The following is a 22538-nucleotide window of genomic DNA, read 5'->3' as shown; positions in this document are numbered from 1 at the left end:
CCAAATGGGGGGATCCAGATCTTTTAGGGTGGTGATTCCCAAATTTTAGTATGCTTAGAAATCACCTATAGAGCTTATTAAGTAGGCAGATTCCGGAACCTTACCCCAAGCATTCTGATGTAATGGCACTAGAATGAGGCCCAGGAATAGACATTTTGGTAAGCACCAACTTTCCAACTCCAGTAGCCCAGGCCATACTGTTTTTGGAACCCTGAAACTCGTTGCCTGTATGGTTTAGAGGTTCACATGGATAGATCCCTTTCTAGAATACTTTCAGATATCTACAAGGATATCTTGCTTTCAGAGAACTTTGGATGAAAAAAATATGTATCGAGGAGATAAATCAGAAGGTAATCTCTTACATTACAAAGATGTTCAACATATTAAAGGATTTTCCACAGGTTTCTATTTAAAATGCTAGATTTCCCAGCGTCTTCAACATAGGATGTTACTTTAAAAATATGATTCACGCTCAAGTTTTCTGAAACCTAGCTATTGCAGAAAAACTGTTCTACCTCTCTTTAGAACTCACACTCATACTTAATTTTAAAGCTAAAAAAGTGATGTTGCTCCCCTGGGAAATTATTAAAATCCTGAGATTATACGGCCTCTGTGAGTGCATAGCTTCTAATTTGATTCAGATTTTTAAGAAAATAATAATAAAGGAGTTCTCGGACACCTAATCAGGTACACTTAAAATTAAAACAAAACCTTTCAACTAGAATAGAAAAAAATTAACTTCCCTGCTTTTCTGCCAATCATCTTTGCTCAGAAAGCTCTTCTTTGTCTCCTCCCTTCTAATTCCTTCCAGTGATGGCTGGAGCTGGCTCACTCAGGCTCTGGAAAGAAGATTGTGTGTCTCTCTTCCCAGCTCTGTTAATGAGATCACATTGGTAGCTTGAAATCAGCCTATGGTGATTTACACCGTAGAAATTGACCAACACTATAAATCAGGGCTTATTTTTCCCCCCATAGAATTGATTTATCAGCACACCACTGCTCCTGGATCTCAATCTCCTTTCTCTCAAAGGTAGTATCCTTCCGCCCACAACGAATATACAACTTCAAGTCTCTTTGTTCTGAGTCAAAAACTGTTTTTCCACTTCAATTTCTAGGTGAGGAGTGGAACGATCATTTCTGCCTTTTTCTGAGATCCAGAGCCTGTGTGGGTTAAAATTTCTCGACTTATGGGAAGCTCCTTGTCTCTCCACCCATCTTAATAGCATCCTTTAGCTTTATTTTTAGGGAAGAACCTCAGCTGGAGACAGTCAAGTCCCTATCGACTATGCCAATGAAATGGAAAATAAACTGGTTTAATTAGAAGAATGGTTTTGAATTCTGACTTGGGAATGCCATGTGTCTTTTCCAGTGTAGCTTTGTTTCTCCCTGAAGCAAAATTTCAGTCCCCAAGCCATCCCATCCCCGCAGAGACCACAGCTACTGATTACAAGCCCCAGTTTATAACTCCATCACTGAACTAGACAGAAATAAAGGCAAATCCAGCAAGAGACTGGCCCTTGCCAATTCACAAGTACCTTGCAAGTAAAATGGGACAAAGGGAGGTGAATTTACAGAGTTCAAGGTCATATTCACCATTTGGTAGAAAAACTCTCTCTTTCTGTCTCTCGCACCGAAAGTCTTGTTTGTTGTTGTTGTTGTTGTTTTTACCTAAAACAGCATGCAGGAAGTGAATGTCCTCGTAATGTAAAGGGTGCACCACACCACAAGGCTCTTCAACAACAGCACTGGAAGCACATCTGTTGCCTTGAGCCGTCCTGGGCTGAATTCTCACCCAGGGACAGCCACTAGGCAGATAGGGCGGCAGGCACACTCAGTGGTGGGAGTGAGGCTCATCAATTCCTTTGTCCCTTTCATTCTCCTGTTTCTTGTAAAAAGGATCCAACACCAATTAATTCTTGAGGCTTTTGGAGTAGACTATTCAGTTGGTAAAGTCTTTCCTACAGAATCAGAGGGTGGAAGGGGTCCATACCAATCCCCTTATTTTGCAGTGAAACTGAGACTAGAGGAGTTAAGTGCCTTGCTCAAGGTCACACAGAAGCAGAACCAGGATGAGAACTCAGGTTTCTGAGGTCCAGCTCAGTGGACCAGGACCTCTTTTTAATTTATTGGCACAAATGTTTATGCAGGGCCTGCCGTATGCCCCATACTGTGCTGGCTGGGGACACAGTGATTAATAAGCTGGACAGACCCACTCCCTGCCTTCCGGGAGTTTGCAGTCCAGTTTGGTCTGACATTTACCAGCGGTCCCCACTTTTTCACACCGCTTCTGCCACTGAGCATCCAAGCTTGTAATAGCATTGCTTCTGCCTGCAAGTCCTCACTTCTGGGTGTCATAAAGTAGCTGTGAGGGGAAGTTAACACCCAGAGGTTAAGTGGCTTGCTCACGGTCACATAGTAACAGAACCAGGGCTGCAGAAAGCATCGCTTCCAGGACTGGCTAACGGGTGGTCAACTTCAACTTTCTTATTGGTAACCCTGCCCTGCACATAGTGCTACTGGCTTATAGATATGGTGGCCATACCGTTTATCATCTACTCCAAGACGCTTCTGAAAGTGAATGGCACTACCAGGATGATAGGTGTAAATGAGGGTTGTTCCAGACAAACCAGGATATGCGGTTACTCTACTTATAGGCAACTCCCCTAGCATAGAGACCAAGGGCACAGGCAGAGAGGAGTCTGGGAGAATAGAACTCAGGTTCAGCAAGGCTTTCTTCCCACCTGGACTTCATGCTGTTGGAGTATGTCTCTAGAATGGTCAACCTCTTGGCGGTTATTGTGATCTTGATTTGTGATCCTTCACTTTTCTGAGCCAGAGTGACTGTGGCTGTGCCACTTAAGTAGAAGAATTCAAGGGCTATGAAGCTTGTAACTCCCAGCTCTGACTCAGCTGGGAGATTGCAGACACCTGCAGCAGACCGCCACCACTTCCTTCTTCCCCCAGAGAGAGTGGTCCTCGGACTCCTCGACTCTGTGCACTCGCTCCACGGCACCCCCATGGACACTGCTCATTCTGTTTATAGTCCCCAGACCCTCTTATTTCTTCACTGCTGCTTCAGTTTTCTGAAGCATAAGAAATCTCAGAAGGACTTTGAAGGGGAGACCATGTATCATGGGAGCGAAGAAGGAGAAAGTGTCCTGACCAGAGATTACTAACAAGGACTGTATGTTCCTAAATAACCAGTATGTGGTCTGACAAGCAGACATTTATTTATGGAGAGAATGAATCATAAACTGAGGCTGCCATAGGAAATCCAGAATGTAGCCTTAGACATTCAGAGAGGTGATGGAACAGAGTGACTGAGAGCTTGAGCTAATTCTTAGGCTTATATCCCAACTTAGATTTGTGACCTTGGACATGTCTTTGAAACTCAGTGTTATCACACAGAAAATGAGTCAATAGTCGTCCCTACCTCACAGGGCTGTTGGGAGGATTAAATGAGATGTACATATGTTTTCAGAACAGCCCTTGCCACAGAGTAGGAATTGGGTGAATGCTAGCTATTTGGGTGATGGGATTTTTCTCACCCTGGGCTTCCCAATAAAAAGATTATGGGTGATTTATTTTTCTTGACTAAGCATCCGAAGTCATTTGAGGAGATTCCCACAAGAGGGAGAGAGTTGTACTTTCTTCATTAACTAAAGAAGTATTTTGATTCCTTTGCAGGGATCTCGGAAGCTTCTGGAACTCATCAGATACCACATTGTCCCATTTACCCAGGTTAGCCCCACGTTTCCTGGCCTATTTTTTCTCTGCTTTCAAGATATCTGACTTAGTCTTATATTGCAATATTTTGGTGCTAGAAAATATGTGACAATTGTCCTTTATCTGTACCCTCAAGCGTATTCTCAGCCATGAATAATGAGCCCGTTATCAAAGAAATCTTCCAAGCCACAAACACTCATGACATCAAAGCTCCCATTATTTATTTCATAACATTTCAGGCTATTTTTTCCAGTGGGGACTTTATGAAAGCAGGGCTCTGTGTGTGCTCTAAATGTCTCCGTCTATTGTTCTCTTCTCATTGCAGCTTGAAGTGGCCACTCTCGTTTCAACCCCTCACATTAGGAGCATGGCCAACCAGATCATACAGTTTAACACCACCAACAATGTAGGTGAAAATTCTCCTACTGTTATCATTACTCACATGCATTTTTGCTCTGCTTATGATTATTCATCAGGTTATCCTACCTCTCTGCTAACTCACCAGCTTAAAATCTTTACAATTATTTCATTTATTTGTTGTTTCTTTCAGCAAATATCCGCTGATCAACTACATGTGTGAGTCTGAACTAGATGCCAAGGATAAGGCAGTGAAAAAGACAGGCTTACATCCCAGCAAGGAAAACAGACTTTAAACAACTAATTAGATGACCAGTTAATTATTTAATTACAATTGTAGTAAGCGCCACAAAGAGGAAGTTAAGAGGGCTGTGAGAGCAGACAACAGGAGGAGACTGAGAAAATCTGGGGGTCTAGAGGTCCTCAGGGAGGAGGTGATGCTTTGGCCAAGCTTCAAAGGATGACTATGGTGAACTTGGGCAGACATGAATAGAAGAGAGTTCCATGTAGAAGGGAGAGCATGTGCAAAAGCCCTGAGGTGGGAGGGAACAAGACTTATTTAAGAAACTCAAAGAAGGCAGCATTATTCAGCTAACTCCTGGGGTTGTAATATCAGCAAAAGTCAGGCAGCATTGAGATTATGTCTCCTGTTGGTTCACTGTTGATGGTGATGATGATGACCACTCATCCTTTCAACAAATATCTATGGAGTGCCTACTCTATGCCAGACACCATTCCAGTTCCTAAACATAGACTGACGAGCAAACAGACAAAAGTCCCTGGTTGCATGGAACTTTCATTCTAGTAAATAGGAGGCTAGACAATAAAGAAATTAAATAAATAAAATATATCATATCTTAAAGAGTAGTAAGTGCTAAGGTGAAAAACAGCAAAGCGAGAAAGGGGAATAGACATTGGGGATGGGGCTGACATTTTAGATAAAGTGCCCAAGAAACCTTCATGCAGAAGAAAACATGTGAGCAAAGACCTGAAAGAGATGAGGGAAGGAGTAGTGTAAATATCTGGGGAAAAAGCGTTCCAGAGAGAGGGCACGGCAAGCGCAAAGGCACAGAGCGAGGAGCACGCTTGACCTGTTTGAGGAACAGCAAAGTCACTGTGGCTACAACAGAGGGAGTAAAGGGAGAGAGGCAGGAGAGGAGGTCGAGGCAGTGAGAGAGAGTAGGAGAGGTGGGATCAGGTCATGCATGGCCTAAGAACTCAGGCTAAGGACAGAGGCTCTTACTTTGAATGAGATGAGGAGCCATTGGAGGATTTTGAGCAGTGGAGTGATGTGGTCAGACCTACATTTTGGGAGACTGGTGAGGAGGAGGTGGCAATAACCCCGAGAAGAATGACGGTGACTCAGACCTGGGTGGTAGCAGGGACATGGTAAGAAGTGGTGGAATTCTGAAGGTATTTCAAAGGTAGACCCAACAGAATTTGGTGATAGATTGGATGGGAGATGAAGAGAGAAGAAGCCAAGGATGACCCCTGAGCTTCTGACTTGAGCCACCAGAAGGATGGAGTTGCTATCAATAGTGCCGGTGGAGCAGAGTTGGGGGAAAAGCGGAGATTGGAATTCTTTGCTAATTTGTTCATTTTCTGCCCCCTCCCCTGCAACACAAGCAGAACTTGTCTGGGTTTGTTCACTGGTGTACCCCCAACACCTAAAGCAAAGCCTAATACAAGGTCAATAAATGTATTTGAATGAATGGATCCCCATTTCACTACAGAAAGGTGAAACAGCCTGCCCAAAGTCTCATAGCAAATATATTGTAGAGCTAGAATAGTTACACCCCCTCTATGGTCTGGCATCTGCAAGGACCGTTTCTGCAAGGACATCCTTACCTGCTTTCAGTCAAAACTTCATTCAACAGATTCATCTTTCCCTGTCAGCCAAGCCCTTCTAATAGAATCTTCCACTCAGTGAAAAGTTAAGGGAAGTTGAAGGCTTTTCAGAGAGGCCACCACCAGGCAGATTCGCCTGAGAATGGCTGGTGCTCCTGCAGCGCAGAATGAAAGATATCATTGCTTCTTTCCAGGGACAGCTTCTGGCAAACGGTGTGGCAATGGAAGAAATTGAGGTCGCTGCCAAAAATGGCCGAATTTACACACTGACTGGAGTTCTCATTCCTCCCTCCATCGTCCCAGTTCTGCCCCGCCGATGCGATGAAACAAAGAGAGAGATGAAACTGGTAAGAAAGCAAATAAGGTCCCCCGATCAGCCCCGCAGAGGAGACAACGTCCTTCCTCTCACAATTCTGAGGAAGCTGCCAAGGAGAGTTTCAGTTGGGGGAAAAGAGGATATTGAAATTCTTTGCTAATTTGTTCATTTTCTGCTCCCTCCTCATTCCAGAGGGGTTTCTATCTTCATGAAGAGGCAGGTAAGCCTGAGGTCCTAGCTCATGGAATGTGAACCAGGTTCCTTGGGGAATTTCCACAGTGATAGATGCTGCCCAGGTATATTCGTTTTCTAGAGCTGCCGTAACAGATGACCACAAACTAGGTGGCTTAAAGCAACAGAAATTTATTCTCTCACAGTTCTGGGGGCCAATAGCTTGAAATCAAAGTATTAGCAGGGCTGTGCTCCCTCTGAAGGCTCTAGGAGGGAATCCTTTCCGGCCTCTTCCTAGCTTCTGATGCCTCCTGGCGATCGTTGGCGTTCCTTGTCTTGTAGCTGCATCACTCCAATCTCTGCCTCTGTCTTTACACGGTCTTCTTCCCTGTCCGTGTCACTGTGTGTCCTCTTCTCTTCTTGTAAGGACACCAGACATTAGATTTAGAACTTACCCTCATCCAGTATGACTTTATCTTGGCTAATTACATCTGCAAAGACTTCCAAATAAGTTGTAAACTTCCAAATCAGTTTGCATCGATTTCCAAATAAGATCACATTCTGAGGTTTGGGGGAACAAGAAACTTGTTTTGGGGGCACACTATTCAACCCACTACACCAGAAGAGGTAGGATCAGACTCCTGCCTCTTCTTCTCCTGTCACTTGCTCCAGGCCCATGGCTTTACTCTCTCTAAGAGGGACTTAAAATAGAATTGCTTCTCAGGTAGATGCTCTGGCCTGGCCAATCAACCATCTTTCTGTACTTCTTTTCAAATACCAAACTTTCCGTTTGCCTATGAGCTTGTGTACAGGAAATGGGCTTTCCTGTTTCCATAGCAACTTTTTTTGGCTCAGCCAGTTTTATTCAGAGCACCCCGAATTTCAACACTGCTGTACATGTGATCTTTATTTCCCATGGAAACCATAACCCCAAAGTTGCAGCAATAATAGGTCTGGGTCTTTCTTTTCAGGACACTTCAGTGATTGTTCTCACAATATCCTTGGAACATGGGCATTGAACAGGGAATAATGGCCTCATTTTGTAGATTTTATTTCATTGATCCCTCTTCTTCTTGTCATGAAGGCTGGAAAGAGCTAGTGGAGTACCTGGCACAGGACTGTGGCTGATTCTTTTGATTCCAGATTTCTTAACTGATGTAACGACTCTGAGATATTTTAGGCTGTTGTGAGGGTACTAGTCCTCCATGCCAGTCACATACCATCTGGGGGATTTGATTCAATTCTCAGCACCCCTTTTAAGAGGGGCAAAACCTCAGTCACTTTCCCAGCCAGTCCCTGGCCATGATTTACATTTGGTTCATTCTTTGAAAAAAATATTGGCAGGCATATCATCTGGCTTGGACTGGGATGAAGATCAGAACAGGTCAGCTAAGAATAGTCTCATCTCTGATCCCAAAGATTAAAATACTAGGAAAACAGGGCCTCTACAGAAAAGACTCAATAGGAGTCAATAATTAGACTCCTTCAGAGCTCCCCCACCCTGAGCAGCTGCCATTCAAGTTCAGGGAAGGAAGTCTAGGGAGGGACAAGGGCAGCCCTAACTGCTTGCCTTGTGGTAGGGTTACTCTGTTCCAGGTTGTTCAAAAGCTTGTTCTCCATCTCCCCAAAGCAAAGAATCAAGATGTGGGTTTGAGCCGCAACGCAAATTTTGGCTCCACAAGGAAAAGAGCTTCCCATTAGCTGCCTTAGAATGGAGTCTTCTTTTACTATTTTCTCTGGGTTTAAAGTCAAATCTGTCTTCTCTGCATGGTTTAGGATGGTTTTGGTTACATTTATTGAAAGGACAAATGCATTCTCTGGAAAGTATTTAGGGCTAACAAAGAGTAGGAGCAGCTGGTACCTTCTAGAAGTCTCAGTTGTCACCAGGCTGAATCCAAAGCTGCCTTTGGGCATGTATGTTTGGATTTTAGAGGTTTAATTAATAACTCTCTGTACTAGTTAGGGTCTTTGCAGGAAACAGAATTTATCGCGATGGTTCAAATGAAGAGATTTTAATGATGAAGCTACTACAGAGGGATGGGCAGGGCTAAGGAAACCAGCAAGTTATGCTGGGGCATCCAAGAAGAAGCAATGGTAGGAAACCATTCCCACCCCAGAACCAGAGAGTCGGCGGCGAGAGGGGTTGGAGGTACCTGAACCCAGTGAGAGCTGGAAGAGTGGAAGAAGTGAGGTCCATCAGGCCTGTAGGGATGGTGCCCAAGCAGACAGGGAGCAGGGAAGAAATGCCTTGACCTTGCCCTCCTCCTGCCCACCAGTATCCTGCTGGTGCCTCACATTGGCCAAGACCAGAAAGAAGCTGGCAAGGGAGGCCAGGAGACCATCCTTCAAGGTCTACCTGCTGGAGCACAGAGCCCGATAGAGAAGGTCAGAGAACGGACCTGGAGAGATTTGGAGGCACACACCCCTTTCCTTCCTCCTGAATTCAGAACCAAAAGAGCAAGAACGGGAGACCGAAAGGCAGAGAGTCAATGTTCAGCTAAGCTAATTGGAGAACGAAGAAGGCCTTAAGTATGTGGCCACTGTTAATACTTTGTCCCTGACACAAGTGGACAGCTGCAGTGTCCCCTCAGGGGCAGGTCCTTCTCTGCACAGCAGAGAGAGTCGGTCAGAAGACTGAGGCCTGTAGACAATCCGACTCTGAAGGAGAGAGAGGAAGGTACTGCTCTGAGCAGGCTCAGTTCCTTCTCCCAAACCCACCGGCACTGACTTCACTCCTTCTCTCTGGGGAGGAGGGCGGTGGGGAGAGAGGCCAGGAGTTTTAGACTAATGGAACCCCCTTCACAGGGAGGAAGCATGAGGCCAGATGGCGTGGTCCCCTGCCCCTCTTACAGGGACGCCTGTACTGATCAGCTGTCTTTCCTTCCAGGGCACTTGCGTGAGCTGTTCGCTCGTGTACTGGAGCAAATGTCCTGCTAACTCCGAGCCCACAGTGAGTGTGCAGCTACGTGAAATCACACATCACCCAAGCCCACCCCACTGGTGTGGTTTCTCCTCCTTTCTACCTTCCTTCCTGAAAGATACTAATTCCAACTGGGGTAATATAAGGTCAGCTCTTAGCCTACGATATGGGGAATGGTAGATAGTTAATGTTTGAATCCTTGCTCATTAACCCTAGGTGAGTTGCTTAGCCTTCTTACTCTTATTTTCTTCATCTGTAGGTGATAATAATAACAACAACAGCAGCTTTAGTACAGACAAAAACCCAAGACCAATACCTAAAGCAAGAAGCCACTCAGTCAAGGTTCATTCCTTCTCTACTTTTCCCTCTTAAATAAAATCCAGTGTTTGTGTAGGGGAGGCCAAACTTTACCTCCACTCTCTCGGGGTCTCCAGCTGGGCCTCAGAATTAAATTGACATAAGACAGATCAACAGGAGAAAAGTACCCCAATTCTTACATGTCATGGGAGCCCCCATAGGAGAATGAAGACCCCAAGAAGTGGCAAAACATAAATGTTGACACAGTAGGTTAAATAAAGAGAGGCAATTGTGGAAAAGTAACTAAAATGTATGGGAAGGCTATAGGAAGATCAGTTATTTCAACAAGGTCTGTTCGTACAGATTTTTCCCAGCTTCGGCTCTCTGGTGACAGGATGTTTCTTTTCCCGTGGTACAGGGTGGGCATCTTTCACATGGGAGTTTATCTCCTGTTTTCAGAAAGAAAAGGGGAGATCAGAGCATCCCTTTTGTATCTGCTGTTTTTCAAGTGCCTTTAGCTCAAAATAATCTTGATGCGAAAGTGGCAAATTTGGGATGGCATATTCTGCCACTCTTCATTCATATTTGCTCTTCCCAAGCATTATTCTGGAGATAAAGACAAGAAATATCAAGAAAATGACACTAAGACCATCAAAACCTTTTCAAGTTGGATTGAATTCCACACACGTCTATTGAGGATTATAGTGCTGGTTCTGGGGGCATAAAGATGCATAAGATACAGTTTTGTTTTGTTTTTGTCTTTAGAAGCTCTATCCTAAAAGGAAAACAGACAGTTGTACAATAATTCATAGTTCATATGCCAAGTACTCTATTAATGGTAAAAGCTAAGTGTTCTAAGTAAAACTGATGATAGAAATTTCTGCCTTTAATTTTGCCTAAGAAAGAACATCCCAATGAGGAGTTTCATTAACCCCTGGGATAGATCACTAAGGAAGGTGATGGGCTCTTTAACGCAATCCTATTGTGAAGCATTTAATAAAGCAAAACATTAAAATTAAATAGACACAGGTGTTCAGATATTTATTTTGCTTAATGAAGCCATCACCCCTGAGTCCTTCGGGATGCTGTCAACCAGGGCATATGGAGAGGGAGGAAAAAAGAGGAGGTCATGTTGACTAGCGTCACAGTGATCACTGTGTGTGTGCTAGACATAGTTCTAAATGCTTTATTCAGCAAACCTATGAGATAGGTATATTATCATCATAATCACTGTGTAATCTGGGAACTAAGGCAAAGAAATATAAAACACCTTGCACAAGATTGCACAGCTGATTCATGGCAGAACCATGTTCCTATGTTGCCTCTGGCCAAGGAGGAGGAGGAAGACAAATGAGACACACAGGTTGGAGCCAAAAGAGCCCCAAAACGGCCCCTCCCAGGCTCCCATGATCTACACTTGGTTAACTATCATGAGATCCAACAAGAGGGCTGAATGTTCCTTCCTCAATGACCCCAGAATTCCTTTATATCTGTAAGATTTTAGGACTTTATAGCCCATGAAGTTCTCATGGCTCTCTTCTTGAGCAAGAGCCTAAAATGAAGGGGTAAACTCTACATAAACATACATCTAACACAAAATTTGAGTCAGGGACTAAATATTTAGGACAAAACTTGAGAGTCAGCATTTTTGTCCCATTTCACAGATTGGGCAGCTGAGGCCCACAGAGACTACAGGACTTGCCTATGATATCCTAAAATCAGTAGGTGGTGAGACCCATTCTCTGGACCTGCCACTTACTAGCAGTGTTCTTTAGAAAAAATGCTTTAACCTGTCTGGGCCTCAGTTTCCTCATCTATAAAAAAGGGATGAAAAATATCCACATGGAGATGAAGATTGATGACCTCACATGTGCAGTGTAACCCTAGTTAGTTCTCAACAAATGGTAGTTCTAGATAATCATACACAGGCATCAGGGGTTACAGCATGCAAAAGTGCATTTAAATCTGCTCCCCCCCTACACACTCATACTCCTAAGAGAAAAACTCAGACTACTCCTATTGTGTTTGGTGGATCTTTCTACAAATTAGAGATAGACTCTTTACTGGCACCAAAATTTCTATGTAGGAGGAGCTTAGGGATGGCTATAGATTGGAAGGGGAGGCTAAGCCACATCCAGGAAGAACAGGAAAGTGGTCCCTGATTGATTAGCAATGTCTGCCATGGCATGAGACGGGGAGTAAAGGTATGTGTGCTCTGTGTTGTGCAAACCCTGGCCTGTATTCTACCAACAAGGAAACAGGCCTAAAGAGGGTGACTAAGCTCTGACTGGGACCCACGTGTGCTGGTGTGGTCTAGTGCTCTTTCCTTACATAAAATGGAACTAGAATGTCTAGTGTATGTAGAAGCCCAGCACTGCCCAGAGGACCTCGAAATGCAGACTGCAACGCTTTTTCTCATTGGCTTTCCTCCAGGCACTCTTCACACACAAATGTGTCTACACTGGCAGAATAAGGAGCCTGAAGAGTGGCTGTGCCAGATACTGTAATGTCACTGTGAAGGTGAGGAGCATATGTGGCCGGGGCCCTCATCCAGGCCTACAAGGCCCAGACAGAAGCCAACAAGGCTGGGCAGCTCCAGAGCCACTCTTGGGCCCCAGGGTCTGTGCGGTCACTGTTTGTCTGTGGGCCTTGGCAATGTCTTCCTGCAGTGAAATTGAAGGGTGGAGTCTCTACATGGAGACCAGGTCACCCCCTTCCCTGAATCCATCCCTCCCGTGGTTCCCTATTGCTCTTAACATAGAGCGTGCACTCTGGGCTGCCCCACACGGCCCACCCTCTGCCATGTCTCTGACCTGTCTCTTCCCCTCATTTCCACCTCAGAGTGTGCACACTTGCCATTCCCTCCCTTGGAATGCTCTTCCAGGTTTTCTTGGGCCTGACTCATCTTTCAAGTCTCCATTCAACTGTCACCTCCTCCATCACCACCTAATCCACAGTGACGCCCAGACTCCCCCAACCTCTGTCCCCACCTGACGCCACTTTATTATGAAACTGTATCACTCTCCGCAATTCTCTTCTTCTTTTTTTTTTTTAACTTATCGTCTCTTCCCTGACTGGTTAGAACATAGCTTCCATGAGCACGAGCTTTCGTCTATCTTGTTCCCATGGTGCCAGAGCCGGGCTGGCCCCCGAGGTCGGCCCTCAGTAGGTTGGTGGTGAACAGATGGCTGAGCACTAGCCATGCCCCGTATTCAAAAGGAAGACTCAAGCTCACTGGGGGCACTAAGGGTGTTTATGACAATAATGGAAATTAAAATAGATCTCCTTTGAGGAATTGGCACTCTGCTTGGGGTTTCAAAGGCAACACGTATTTTGTTTCTCAGATACCAAAATGCTGCAAAGGCTTCTACGGGCCCGACTGCAACCAGTGTCCAGGAGGCTTCTCGAATCCATGCTCGGGGAATGGACAGGTGACAAAGACAGTCCTTGATGCGCACTTTTTCATGAATGCTGGGGTTGACCTGCCTTAAGTCAAATCACAAGATAATTTTTAAAACCACTAAACCAAGAAGTGATACAATGACAGCCGCTGTTCCCAGGAAGTAAGAGAAACAGATCAGTTACTAAAAAAACAGGTGTCTGCAGTGGAAGGAATCTGGGCTGGGACGGGGTGGGGAGGGAGGAGGTCCAGTGATGTTGCTCCTGGTCTTTGCTTTCCTGCTGTTGACTGCATGACCTTGGCCACCTCAGGAAGGCTCTCTGGACCGCTCTCCTGTGGGAGATAGCTGGGCTAGCCTGTGTTGATCTCCAAGATTCCTCCCAGGGTTAAGATTTTATGATGTTTAAAAAAAAATAGCACTTTCGAGTGATTGCTTTATTTAATCCATCTATAGAACCTAGCGAAATGTGAAGGCCAAATCTTAACTCATCTAGCTTGGAGGCTGGAGCTAAACAAATGAAGGTAAAAGTAGGTGTGGTTCATACGGGAAATTATAGATTTGTGCATTTAAGAAAGCCACATCTAGAATATGCCTCTTTTGGGGTCGGCCCCGTGGCGTAGCGGTTAAGTGCGCGTGCTCCACTGCTGGCAGCCCGGGTTCGGATCCCGGGCGCACACCGACGCACCGCTTGTCAGGCCATGCTGTGGTGGCCTCCCACATAAAGTGGAGGAAGATGGGCACGGATGTTAGCTCAGGGCTGTCTCCCTCAGCAAAAAGAGGAGGATTGGCATGGATGTTAGCTCAGGGCTGATCTTCCTCACAAAGAAAAAAAAAAAGAATATGCCTCTTTCAAGGGGAAGGAAAAACTGTGCAGCCACAAGTGGGGACACCAGGCAGGTGCAGAGAACAGGATGAGGCTGGTACCTGTAGCCAGGTGGTGAGCACAAATCTAACCTGGAAACAGCTGGGGAGGTGGAAGGCAAAATGCTTACCACTGAAGGGAGAAACACGGCCGTGTGAAGTCATGGATCCCAGCAAGCAAGAATCTGCAGAGGAAGGCCAGCCTTTATTCTGAAGGTCATTGTTTGGAGGTTCCAGTTCACCATTGTGACCCCCCTTGAGTGACTTCCCTTAAAGTTCTAAATCCTGGCTCGAGACCCCCAAGGTTGTCGTATTTTAGCTTCCTACCTGATACCAACACAACTCCACTCTCCGAAAGGAGTCCCAAGGGTCATTTCAAGCAGGACTGAATCTGCGTTGAAAGAAGTCAGGCCACAAAATGAAAGCATCTGGGATTCCTTGACGGGTGTGTGTTGTCCTAACGGCCCATGGGGCCTGCCTTTGCCCACAGTGTGTGGACGGCCTCGGTGGCAATGGGACGTGCGTTTGCCAGGATGGCTTCCAAGGCTCCCAGTGTCAGTTCTGCTCAGACCCCAATAAATATGGACCCCAGTGCGACAAAAGTAAGTTGCCCTTCCAGAGCTTCCCTCCACTCCTCAGCCAGCACCCCTGCTGTACTGCAGCAAGCCGATGGTGTGGGCCTGGTGGCATGTGCCCCTTTGCTTGGTGTATGCCCTCATCACAGGGCATGTCTTAGGCACATGCCAGGTTGTGGCCCCACCTGCAGAGTTTCTGAGACAGTAGGCCTAGGTGGTATCTGAGAGTTTACGTTCCTAACAAGTTCCCTGGGATGCCTACACTGCTGGTTCACGGCCCACACTTTGAAAACCAGTCTCTTACGGCTTCCTGCATACCTGAAATCAGTTCCATATCAAGAAACAGACTCACTCCCTACCTTTCAAACAGTCCTCTTCCATCAGCCCCTCCCTTTGCAAAATTTGTGACCTTGGGCAGGTTACTACATCTCTCTAGGCCCCCGTGTCCTCATCTATAAAATAGGGATAATAATAATAACTACCTGGTAAGGTTAGTACAGGTTATAAATGGAAAGCATTTGCCTTAGAACAATGTCTCACACCTAGTATGCACTACCAATACACTAGCTGTTATTATTATCTATTATTGTCATTGCTGCTATTCTAAGTTCAGTGACAAAAATGTCATAAAGCTTGTAGAACATGTCAAAAGTTCTATAATAGGCATTGAAAAAACACTGTTATGTAATCTTAGAAAATGCATTGTGATCTTTAAAATGACATCATGTGTATATTTGTGCTTATTTGTATGTATATTTAGATGTATATTTCCAAGAGGATAGAATAAAAGGAGTAGATCAGAGTTTGCTGTGGAGTCAAACCAACCTGGAGTTAAATCCCCTCTCTGCAGCTTACCGGCTGTATGACCTTGGAAAAAGTCTCTCATTGAGCCTCAGTTTCCCCATCTATAAAATGAAGATAATAGTGCTACCCACATCAGAGATTATTGATTATTAGATCATAATTCAGGGCTTTAGCACAGAGCTTGCACCTAACAAGTAATCAATAAAGGAAGCAGTTCTTATTATAATCACTAACTCCACTCATCTGTTACAAACACACAACCCTTCCGCTCTCTTACCTTGTCTGATCCTCACAACTACCCCTCAAGATGGACGTGATGCCAGCACAGCAGAGTCAGGGCTGCTGATCCTAGTGTAATGTTCTTTTTGCCAAATAAAGTTTCTAAGAAAAAATAAATAAGGGTCTATTCCAAAGCCTGCCAGCTGTGGCATTTCTACGAGGCCAGCAGGGCAGGCTGCCAAGGCTGGGGGCAGTGGTGCTGGGCTTCCTGCTTGAACGCCTCTCCTGCCTGGTCTGTGGCTGCCCACATCTCACACAAGGAGCCTCCTCTTCATTCTGGGTCCTGTTCCTTGCAAATTAAGCCCTGACTTACGTAAAAGTTTTGAAAAGTCTTTTTTTGTTTTAAATCTAGCTTTTCCAGCCCCGCTCGCTGTGTTTCTCTTCTTTCTTCTGGACCTTGGCTCTAAGCACCCACACGAATTTCTCTCCCATCAGTCCCTTCTGGAGCAAAACCACAGATTCCTTCCTTTCTGATTGTATTTGAGCCCCCAAATCCTTGCCATCTGCCTTGGAGAATCTCCATCTCCTTCTTTTCACTCCCATGTGCATAGGAGCCTGAGTCTGATGCTGCAATTCTTAAATACCTATAATCAAAAGCAAAGTAAGCAGCTATGGTTTAAAATGATAACAGGCAAGTGGAAATGCCAGTTCAAATAGTGGTCTACTGTGTTTACACATGGGCACTAATAGAAATGGAATTTGAAAGCCTGAGTTCAAGTCCCTGTCTGGGAACTTAGCAGCAAGTAGCCAATTTGCTTCGCCTCTCTGAGCCAGTTTGCTCATCTAGAAAATGCAGTGGTGCAAGCACCCACCTCCTGAGGCTGGTGACAATTAATGAGATGGTACAGGTAAAAGGCTGGCCTGACGCCTAGAACAGTCAGTGTGCAAATGCTGGCCATCAGTTATTACTGGTTTGCTGTGACAGAGAGTGAAGAATAAATGTATAAGCTACACGCCAGAGGCCATGCCGGCATGAGAAATCACTTCTATTTATTCCACCATGTCCTCGTGAAAAGGTGAGAAATTTCCAGACTAAACTCTCCCACCACACAGTAGATGGAAATTGAGTTCCTGGGCCTCTTTCCCACCATCACAACCCACCCCTCCCCCCACACCCCACACGGATACATAGAAAGCAGCCTTGAGACCAAGCTCCTCTCATGCTTGATGGCACAGCCAGGCTCACCAAGTGCTCTCTCAGGGACACTGAGAAACACTTGAGATGCTAAGAAATAGCTTCCAGAGCCTTCCCCTGGCTCAGCCCCAGGTTCTACTCCGACAGGAGGGAGTGGGGCGTGAGGCGAGGTGGTCCCTGTTCTCCATGACCCGTGTGCCCCCATGCTAAGCGTGTCCCCTAAGCCCTGAGTGTCCCTCTTCCTTCTCTCTCAGAATGTCTGTGCGTTGACGGCACGTGTGACAACAGGATCGACAGTGACGGGGCCTGCCTCCCCGGCACCTGCAGAGAGGGCTCCGCGGGGAGATTCTGCCACAGGCAGACCTCAGCCTGCGGGCCCTACGTGCAGTTCTGTCACATCCACGCCACCTGTGAATACAGCAATGGGACAGCAAGGTAGGCCTGCGAGGGGCACCACCCTTGACGGCCCACGGCCACTGTGTTACCTGTCGACAGGCCCAACCTGTATCTAAACTCTTTGTAAACTAAGACCTGTTCTCTCCAGCTGCCACTGTGGCTTTTGTGGAGAAAACTCAGACTGAGCTGGGCTCAAATTGCAGCACTCCTTGCTTTGAAACGTACAGGCTGTGTGACCTTGGGCAAGTTCCTTAACCTCTCTGAGCCTCACTTTCCTCATCAGAATAATAAGGGTGATGTTGCCTATCTAGCATGGCAATTGTGGAGATTAGAAAAAAATGACTTTAAAAGCGACAGGGCTAGCACATCATAGGTGTTCAGTCATGAAAACTGTAATTATCATCATCACTCCAGCATTGGCTTTTATGAAAGGTAAAGATTTGTCCACCAACTTTCCAACTCTTTAAAAACACATTTACCTCCTAAGGCTGTTAATAACTTCGCTGTTAAATGCATCTTACAAGAAATTAAGTCTTGGTCATTGGATCACCATTTGTTTCCTTAATTCTAACATATGCAGTGGGCTGGGGGTGGGAGGAAATGTCAGAGGAAATTTTTGTCTCTGGGCATATCTGGTTCAAAGGCAGTAACCACCAAAAAATATCCTGGGAAATGCGGAGAAGGCCTGGAATATTCCTGGTCCTATTTTTACAGCACTTTTCTTAATTTGTGATTACACAGTTATTTGCTTAGCTATTTGTGGTCTGTCTGCCCCACTAGACTGTAGGCTGCGTGGGGCCAGGGACTGTCTTTTCTCTTTCACAATTGTGAGATAGAAGTGCATCTTCCTAAGGAGTTAGGAGATACACCAGAGCAGAAGGCAAAAACCACAAGCCATCAGAATTGCCCTTAAAACCTCTTAAATCACCCCCAAAGGACTTTCGACATGGGTCTGTCTATACCATATAACCTTAGGTCAGTCAACCAGTGTTTGAATGGATCAACCCATTTCTTCCTTTGGGTACCAAATAAAGTATTTTTTTCCTCTAGGAGCCTTGATGCACGAAAAATATATTTCTTAAATTTTTGTGAAGCACATATGACTGAATTTGCAGTAGTGACAGGGTGCATGATGGAGCCACAGGGTGTCCCAGCACCTATCAGAGGGCACTCAACACATATTGGTTGAACGGACAGCCTGCATTTAATAGCAGAAGTATCACAGTGGAACTTTGTGAAAGGAGTGTCTGAGAGGGTAAGGGGCCAGGAAACTATGTCTGCTCACGGAATGGGGCACCTGAGAATTTTGTGTTTGCGGGGGGGTGGGAAACCTGAAGGACCAGAAGAGAAAGAGGGGAGATCTCACCTGACTGTCATTTTCAAATATTTTAAGAACATTCGCATAGAAGAGAGGGTAAAGTTGTTCTCTGCTGAACCAGAGAAAAGAACTAGAGTTATAAAGAGGCAGATTCCAGTCCAGTAAGAGCAGAAAAGCTGCCAGATGTCGAGGTTGATAAGGTACAGGTGTGTGCAAGGGCCTTGGTAACCGCTCTGCGTGCATTAGCTCATGGAATCTTCACCACAGTTCTATGAGGGAGGCGGTATGATTAGACCCATTTTCTAGATGAGGAAACAAAGTTTCCCAGAGGTTAAGGGGCTCACCCAGGGTCACACGACTGCTTAGAGGTGGGGCCTGGATTCCCACCCAGGTGTGTCTGACTGCAGACCCCAGAAGTGCCCGTGACCACCTTGGTACTCTGGCTCCCTGACAAGGGCAAGCTGTCAAACCATGAGCCAGTTCACCCCTGTCTAGCTGGCCTCCTTCTGGGGGCTTGGTGCTTACATTCTGGGCCTGATTTCATGCACTCACTCTTCTTTGCAGCTGTGTTTGCAAAGCAGGATACGAAGGTGACGGAAGCCTCTGTTCAGAGATGGACCCTTGTGCGGGATCAACCCCGGGGAGCTGTAGCCACAATGTGAGTGTTGGTCTTCATTTCCAAGCTCCCTAGTTTTTTAGGAAATCCTGAGGGAAGGCTCTCCAAAAGGCGGTGTCTGATGACTTCATTTCATGAAGCACGTTTGTTTGAACCTTGCATTTTAAAGATGGTGCCGGGAGCCCCGTGTGAGCCTCCACTTCTTAAATCCAATACGGTGGGTGTGCCCCAGATCCCCACGTGTGGAGGGCTTTGGGCTCTTAAAAACCCAGCCTGAGAATCAGACATTGAGATCGTTAGTAATCAAGTCTTGAGTCAAACACTACAGCTTACAAGCGACTCTAATGCCCGTGATCTCGTTTGCTCCCCCCACCAACCCGATGAAGCAGGTGGTGTCATCCCCGTTTTACAGATTAGGAAACTGAGGCTCAGGGGTGTTATGTGACTTGCCCCAATTCTATTATTATCAGGAGTGTAGCCTGAACCCCACTGCTTTCACTAATACCTTTCTAATATCACCACCATCACCAGGCCCTAGTCACCTTCATTCATCACCCCCAGTTTAATGATGGGTCCCCCTGCTGCCTCTCTTGCCCATCTACAAGACATTCATTGTGTGCCCACAGCCAGAGTGGCTTGAAGTGGGTCAGATCATGTTTCTCCCATGCTGAAACCCCTTCAGGAACTGCCCCTGGCTCTGAGGATGAACTAACTCAGAGGCAAATGCTTTCCCATAGCCCGCCAGACTCCTCTTTTGCTAGCCCTGCCCGCTGAGACAGCCTCATGTCAACAGCTTAGCTTGTACCTCTCCTGCTCTCACCCTGTTTCTTCAGCCTCCTGGTGTGGTCATCCTGAGAGGCCTGGGAGTTGGTCCAGTGGTTAGGAGCCTGGGCTCCAGCATCACATAGACCCGGGTTCATGCTTCTATGCAGCTGTGTGACCTTAGGCAAGTTACTTGCCTCCTCTGAGCCTCAGTTTCTTCATCTGTAAAACAGAGATAATAACAGTACCCTCCTCAAGATGATGGCTTACACCTGCAAAACATTAGGAACAGTCCCTGCTCAATAAATGACAGCAATGCTAGTGGTGGTGACCATTAGCTGGCCAACTCCAAGCAATTTTGCTCTTTAAACCATCTCATCTTTTCCATTGATCTCAACAGAAATGTGCATTTTAATCATTTCCATTGCACTCCATGCAAATATGTGTTTCTAGAATGTACCTCTGGAAATCCTTTTTTGGAATCATGTGGCTGGACTGAGGTTTCAGAGGTTTTGCTTCTTCTTTTCCTCCTGCAGGCAGAATGCATCAGAACTGGCACGGGGACCCACACCTGCGTGTGCCAGCAGGGATGGACCGGGGACGGAAGAGACTGCTCAGAGATCAACAACTGCCTGCTGCCCCTCGCTGGCGGCTGCCACGACAACGCGACATGTTTGTACGTAGGCCCCGGGCAGGTAGGTGTGACATGGCAGGGAGTAAATAGGACACAGGATTCCTGCAGTGGCTTTTTCCCGCCCTGGACACCGAAGTACTTTGGCTAGAACTTATTGCAACTTTTTATCATTTGTAGCAGTAAGAATGGGTTAATTGTCACAACAAACTTATGATGCAGGTACTATTTTTTTTTCACTTTTTGACCCCTGTCATCATTTTGCCCACCCCCACCCTCTGCCTCTGGCAACCACCAATCTGTTCTCTGTTTCTATGAGCTCAGTTTTGGAGGCTTTTTTTAGATGTCACAGATAAATGAGATCATACAGTACTTGTCTCTCTCTCTCTGACTTGTTTCACTTAGCATAATGTTCTCAAGGTCCATCAATGTTGTTGCAAATGGCAAGATTTCATTCTTTTTTATGGCTGAATTATATTCCATTGTGTATGTATACCACATCTTCTTTATCCATCCATCCATCAGTGGACACTTAGGTTGCTTCCACATCTTGGCTATTGTAAACAATGCTGCAATGAACATGGATAGGGGTGCAGATATCTCTTTGAGTTAGTGTTTTGGTTTTCTTGGGATAAATACCCAGAAGTGGAATTGCTAGATCATATGGTAATTCTATTTTTAATTTTTTTAAGGAAACTCCTTACTGTTTTCCATAGTGGCTGCACCAATTTACATTCCCACCAATAGCGCACAAGGGTTCCCTTTTCTCCACATCCTCGCCAACGTGTGTTATTTCTTGTCTTTTTGATGACAGCCATTCAACAAATGTGAGGTGATATCTCTTATGGTTTTGGTTTGCATTTCCCTAGTGATTAATGATGTTGAGATCTTTTCATGTACTGTTGGCCAACTCTATGTCTTCTTTGGAAAAATATCTATTCAAATCTTCTGCCCATTTTTTAATTAGATTTTTTTTCCTGTGGAGTTGTATGAGTTATTTATATATTTTGGATATTAACCCCTTATCATATATATGATTTGCAAATATTTTCTCCCATTCAGTAGGTTGCCTTTTCATTTTGTTGATAGTTTCCTTTGCTGTGCAGAAGGTATTAGTTTGATGTAGTCCCACTTGTTTATTTTTGCTTTTGTTGGTATACTATTATTATTCCATCTTATAGAAAAGGAAATTGAGGCACAGAGAGGCTAAATAGTTTGCTCACATCGCACAGAAAATAAACCATAATGTGAGATTCACACCCAGATAGTCTGACTCCAGAGCTGCCCTCTTAGTCACTACCTTTCACCACACTTTATCTGTCTGTAGCACTCTACAGTTTGTTGATCACTTTCACCTAACCTCATTTAAGGGAGACTGAGGCAGAGAAAGCTACTGCTTAGGAATTAATCAGCTCTGGGGGAGGTGATGTCGACTGTAGTAGGATTGCGGCCATGGAAATGTCCTGATCATGAAAAAGCTCACTGCAGTCTTATGCCTCGCCAAGCATTTGGCAAGCAATTGCATTAATTTTTGACTCACCTGGGTTGCCAGATTGCATTTGAGAAAGAAAAAAAATTCCTTGGTATCTGTATTAGTTTGCTAAGGCTGTTATAGCAGAGTGTCACTAACTGGATGGCACAGAACAACAAAAATGTATTGTCTCACTGTTCAGGAGGCTAGAGGTCCGAGATCAAGGTGTCGGCAGGTTTGGTTCCTTCTAAGGGCTGTGAAGAAGAATCTCTTCCAGGCCTCTCTCCCAGCCCTGGTGGTTTGCTGGCAATCTTTGGCATTCCTTGGCTTGTACACGCATCACCCTGATCTCTGCCTCCATGTTCACATGGCATTCTCTCTGTGTGCATGTCTGTGTCCAAATCTCCCCTCTCTATAAGGACACCAGTCATATTGGATTAGGGACACACCCTCCTCCAGTATGACCTCATCTTAACTGAACTAATTACATAATAACAATCCTATCTCCAAATAAGTTCGCATTCTGAGGTACTGGGTGTCAGGACCTCAACATACGAATTGGGGGGCGGGGAGCGCCAATGCAACCCATAATAGTATCTATCCCCTCTTTGTTTTATCTTCTTTTCAGCAGACAAATTTTTTTTTTTTTTAAAT

At 45.4% G+C, this 22538-nt stretch overlaps 1 protein-coding gene across 1 annotated transcript in view; it reads left to right on the top strand.

Annotated features, from left to right (window-relative positions):
* Nucleotides 1-22538, top strand: part of STAB2 (stabilin 2) — a 153692-nt gene that overhangs the window by 46923 nt on the left and 84231 nt on the right. Inside the window, exons 16-25 of the mRNA XM_004418038.3 lie at nt 3688-3741; nt 4052-4132; nt 6126-6278; nt 9306-9368; nt 12069-12155; nt 12980-13066; nt 14388-14499; nt 16945-17125; nt 18969-19062; nt 20319-20477. Of these exons, the coding sequence (XP_004418095.2) occupies nt 3688-3741; nt 4052-4132; nt 6126-6278; nt 9306-9368; nt 12069-12155; nt 12980-13066; nt 14388-14499; nt 16945-17125; nt 18969-19062; nt 20319-20477 (1071 nt within the window). The remainder of the gene's footprint in view (nt 1-3687; nt 3742-4051; nt 4133-6125; nt 6279-9305; nt 9369-12068; nt 12156-12979; nt 13067-14387; nt 14500-16944; nt 17126-18968; nt 19063-20318; nt 20478-22538) is intronic.

This window comes from Ceratotherium simum, chromosome 25 (genome assembly GCF_057802395.1).
Source record: "Ceratotherium simum simum isolate JZ-2026a chromosome 25, ASM5780239v1, whole genome shotgun sequence".
Taxonomy (NCBI): Eukaryota; Metazoa; Chordata; class Mammalia; order Perissodactyla; family Rhinocerotidae; genus Ceratotherium; species Ceratotherium simum.
The sequence above is the reverse complement of the archived record's forward strand: the minus strand, read 5'-3'. Positions and strand labels throughout refer to the sequence as shown.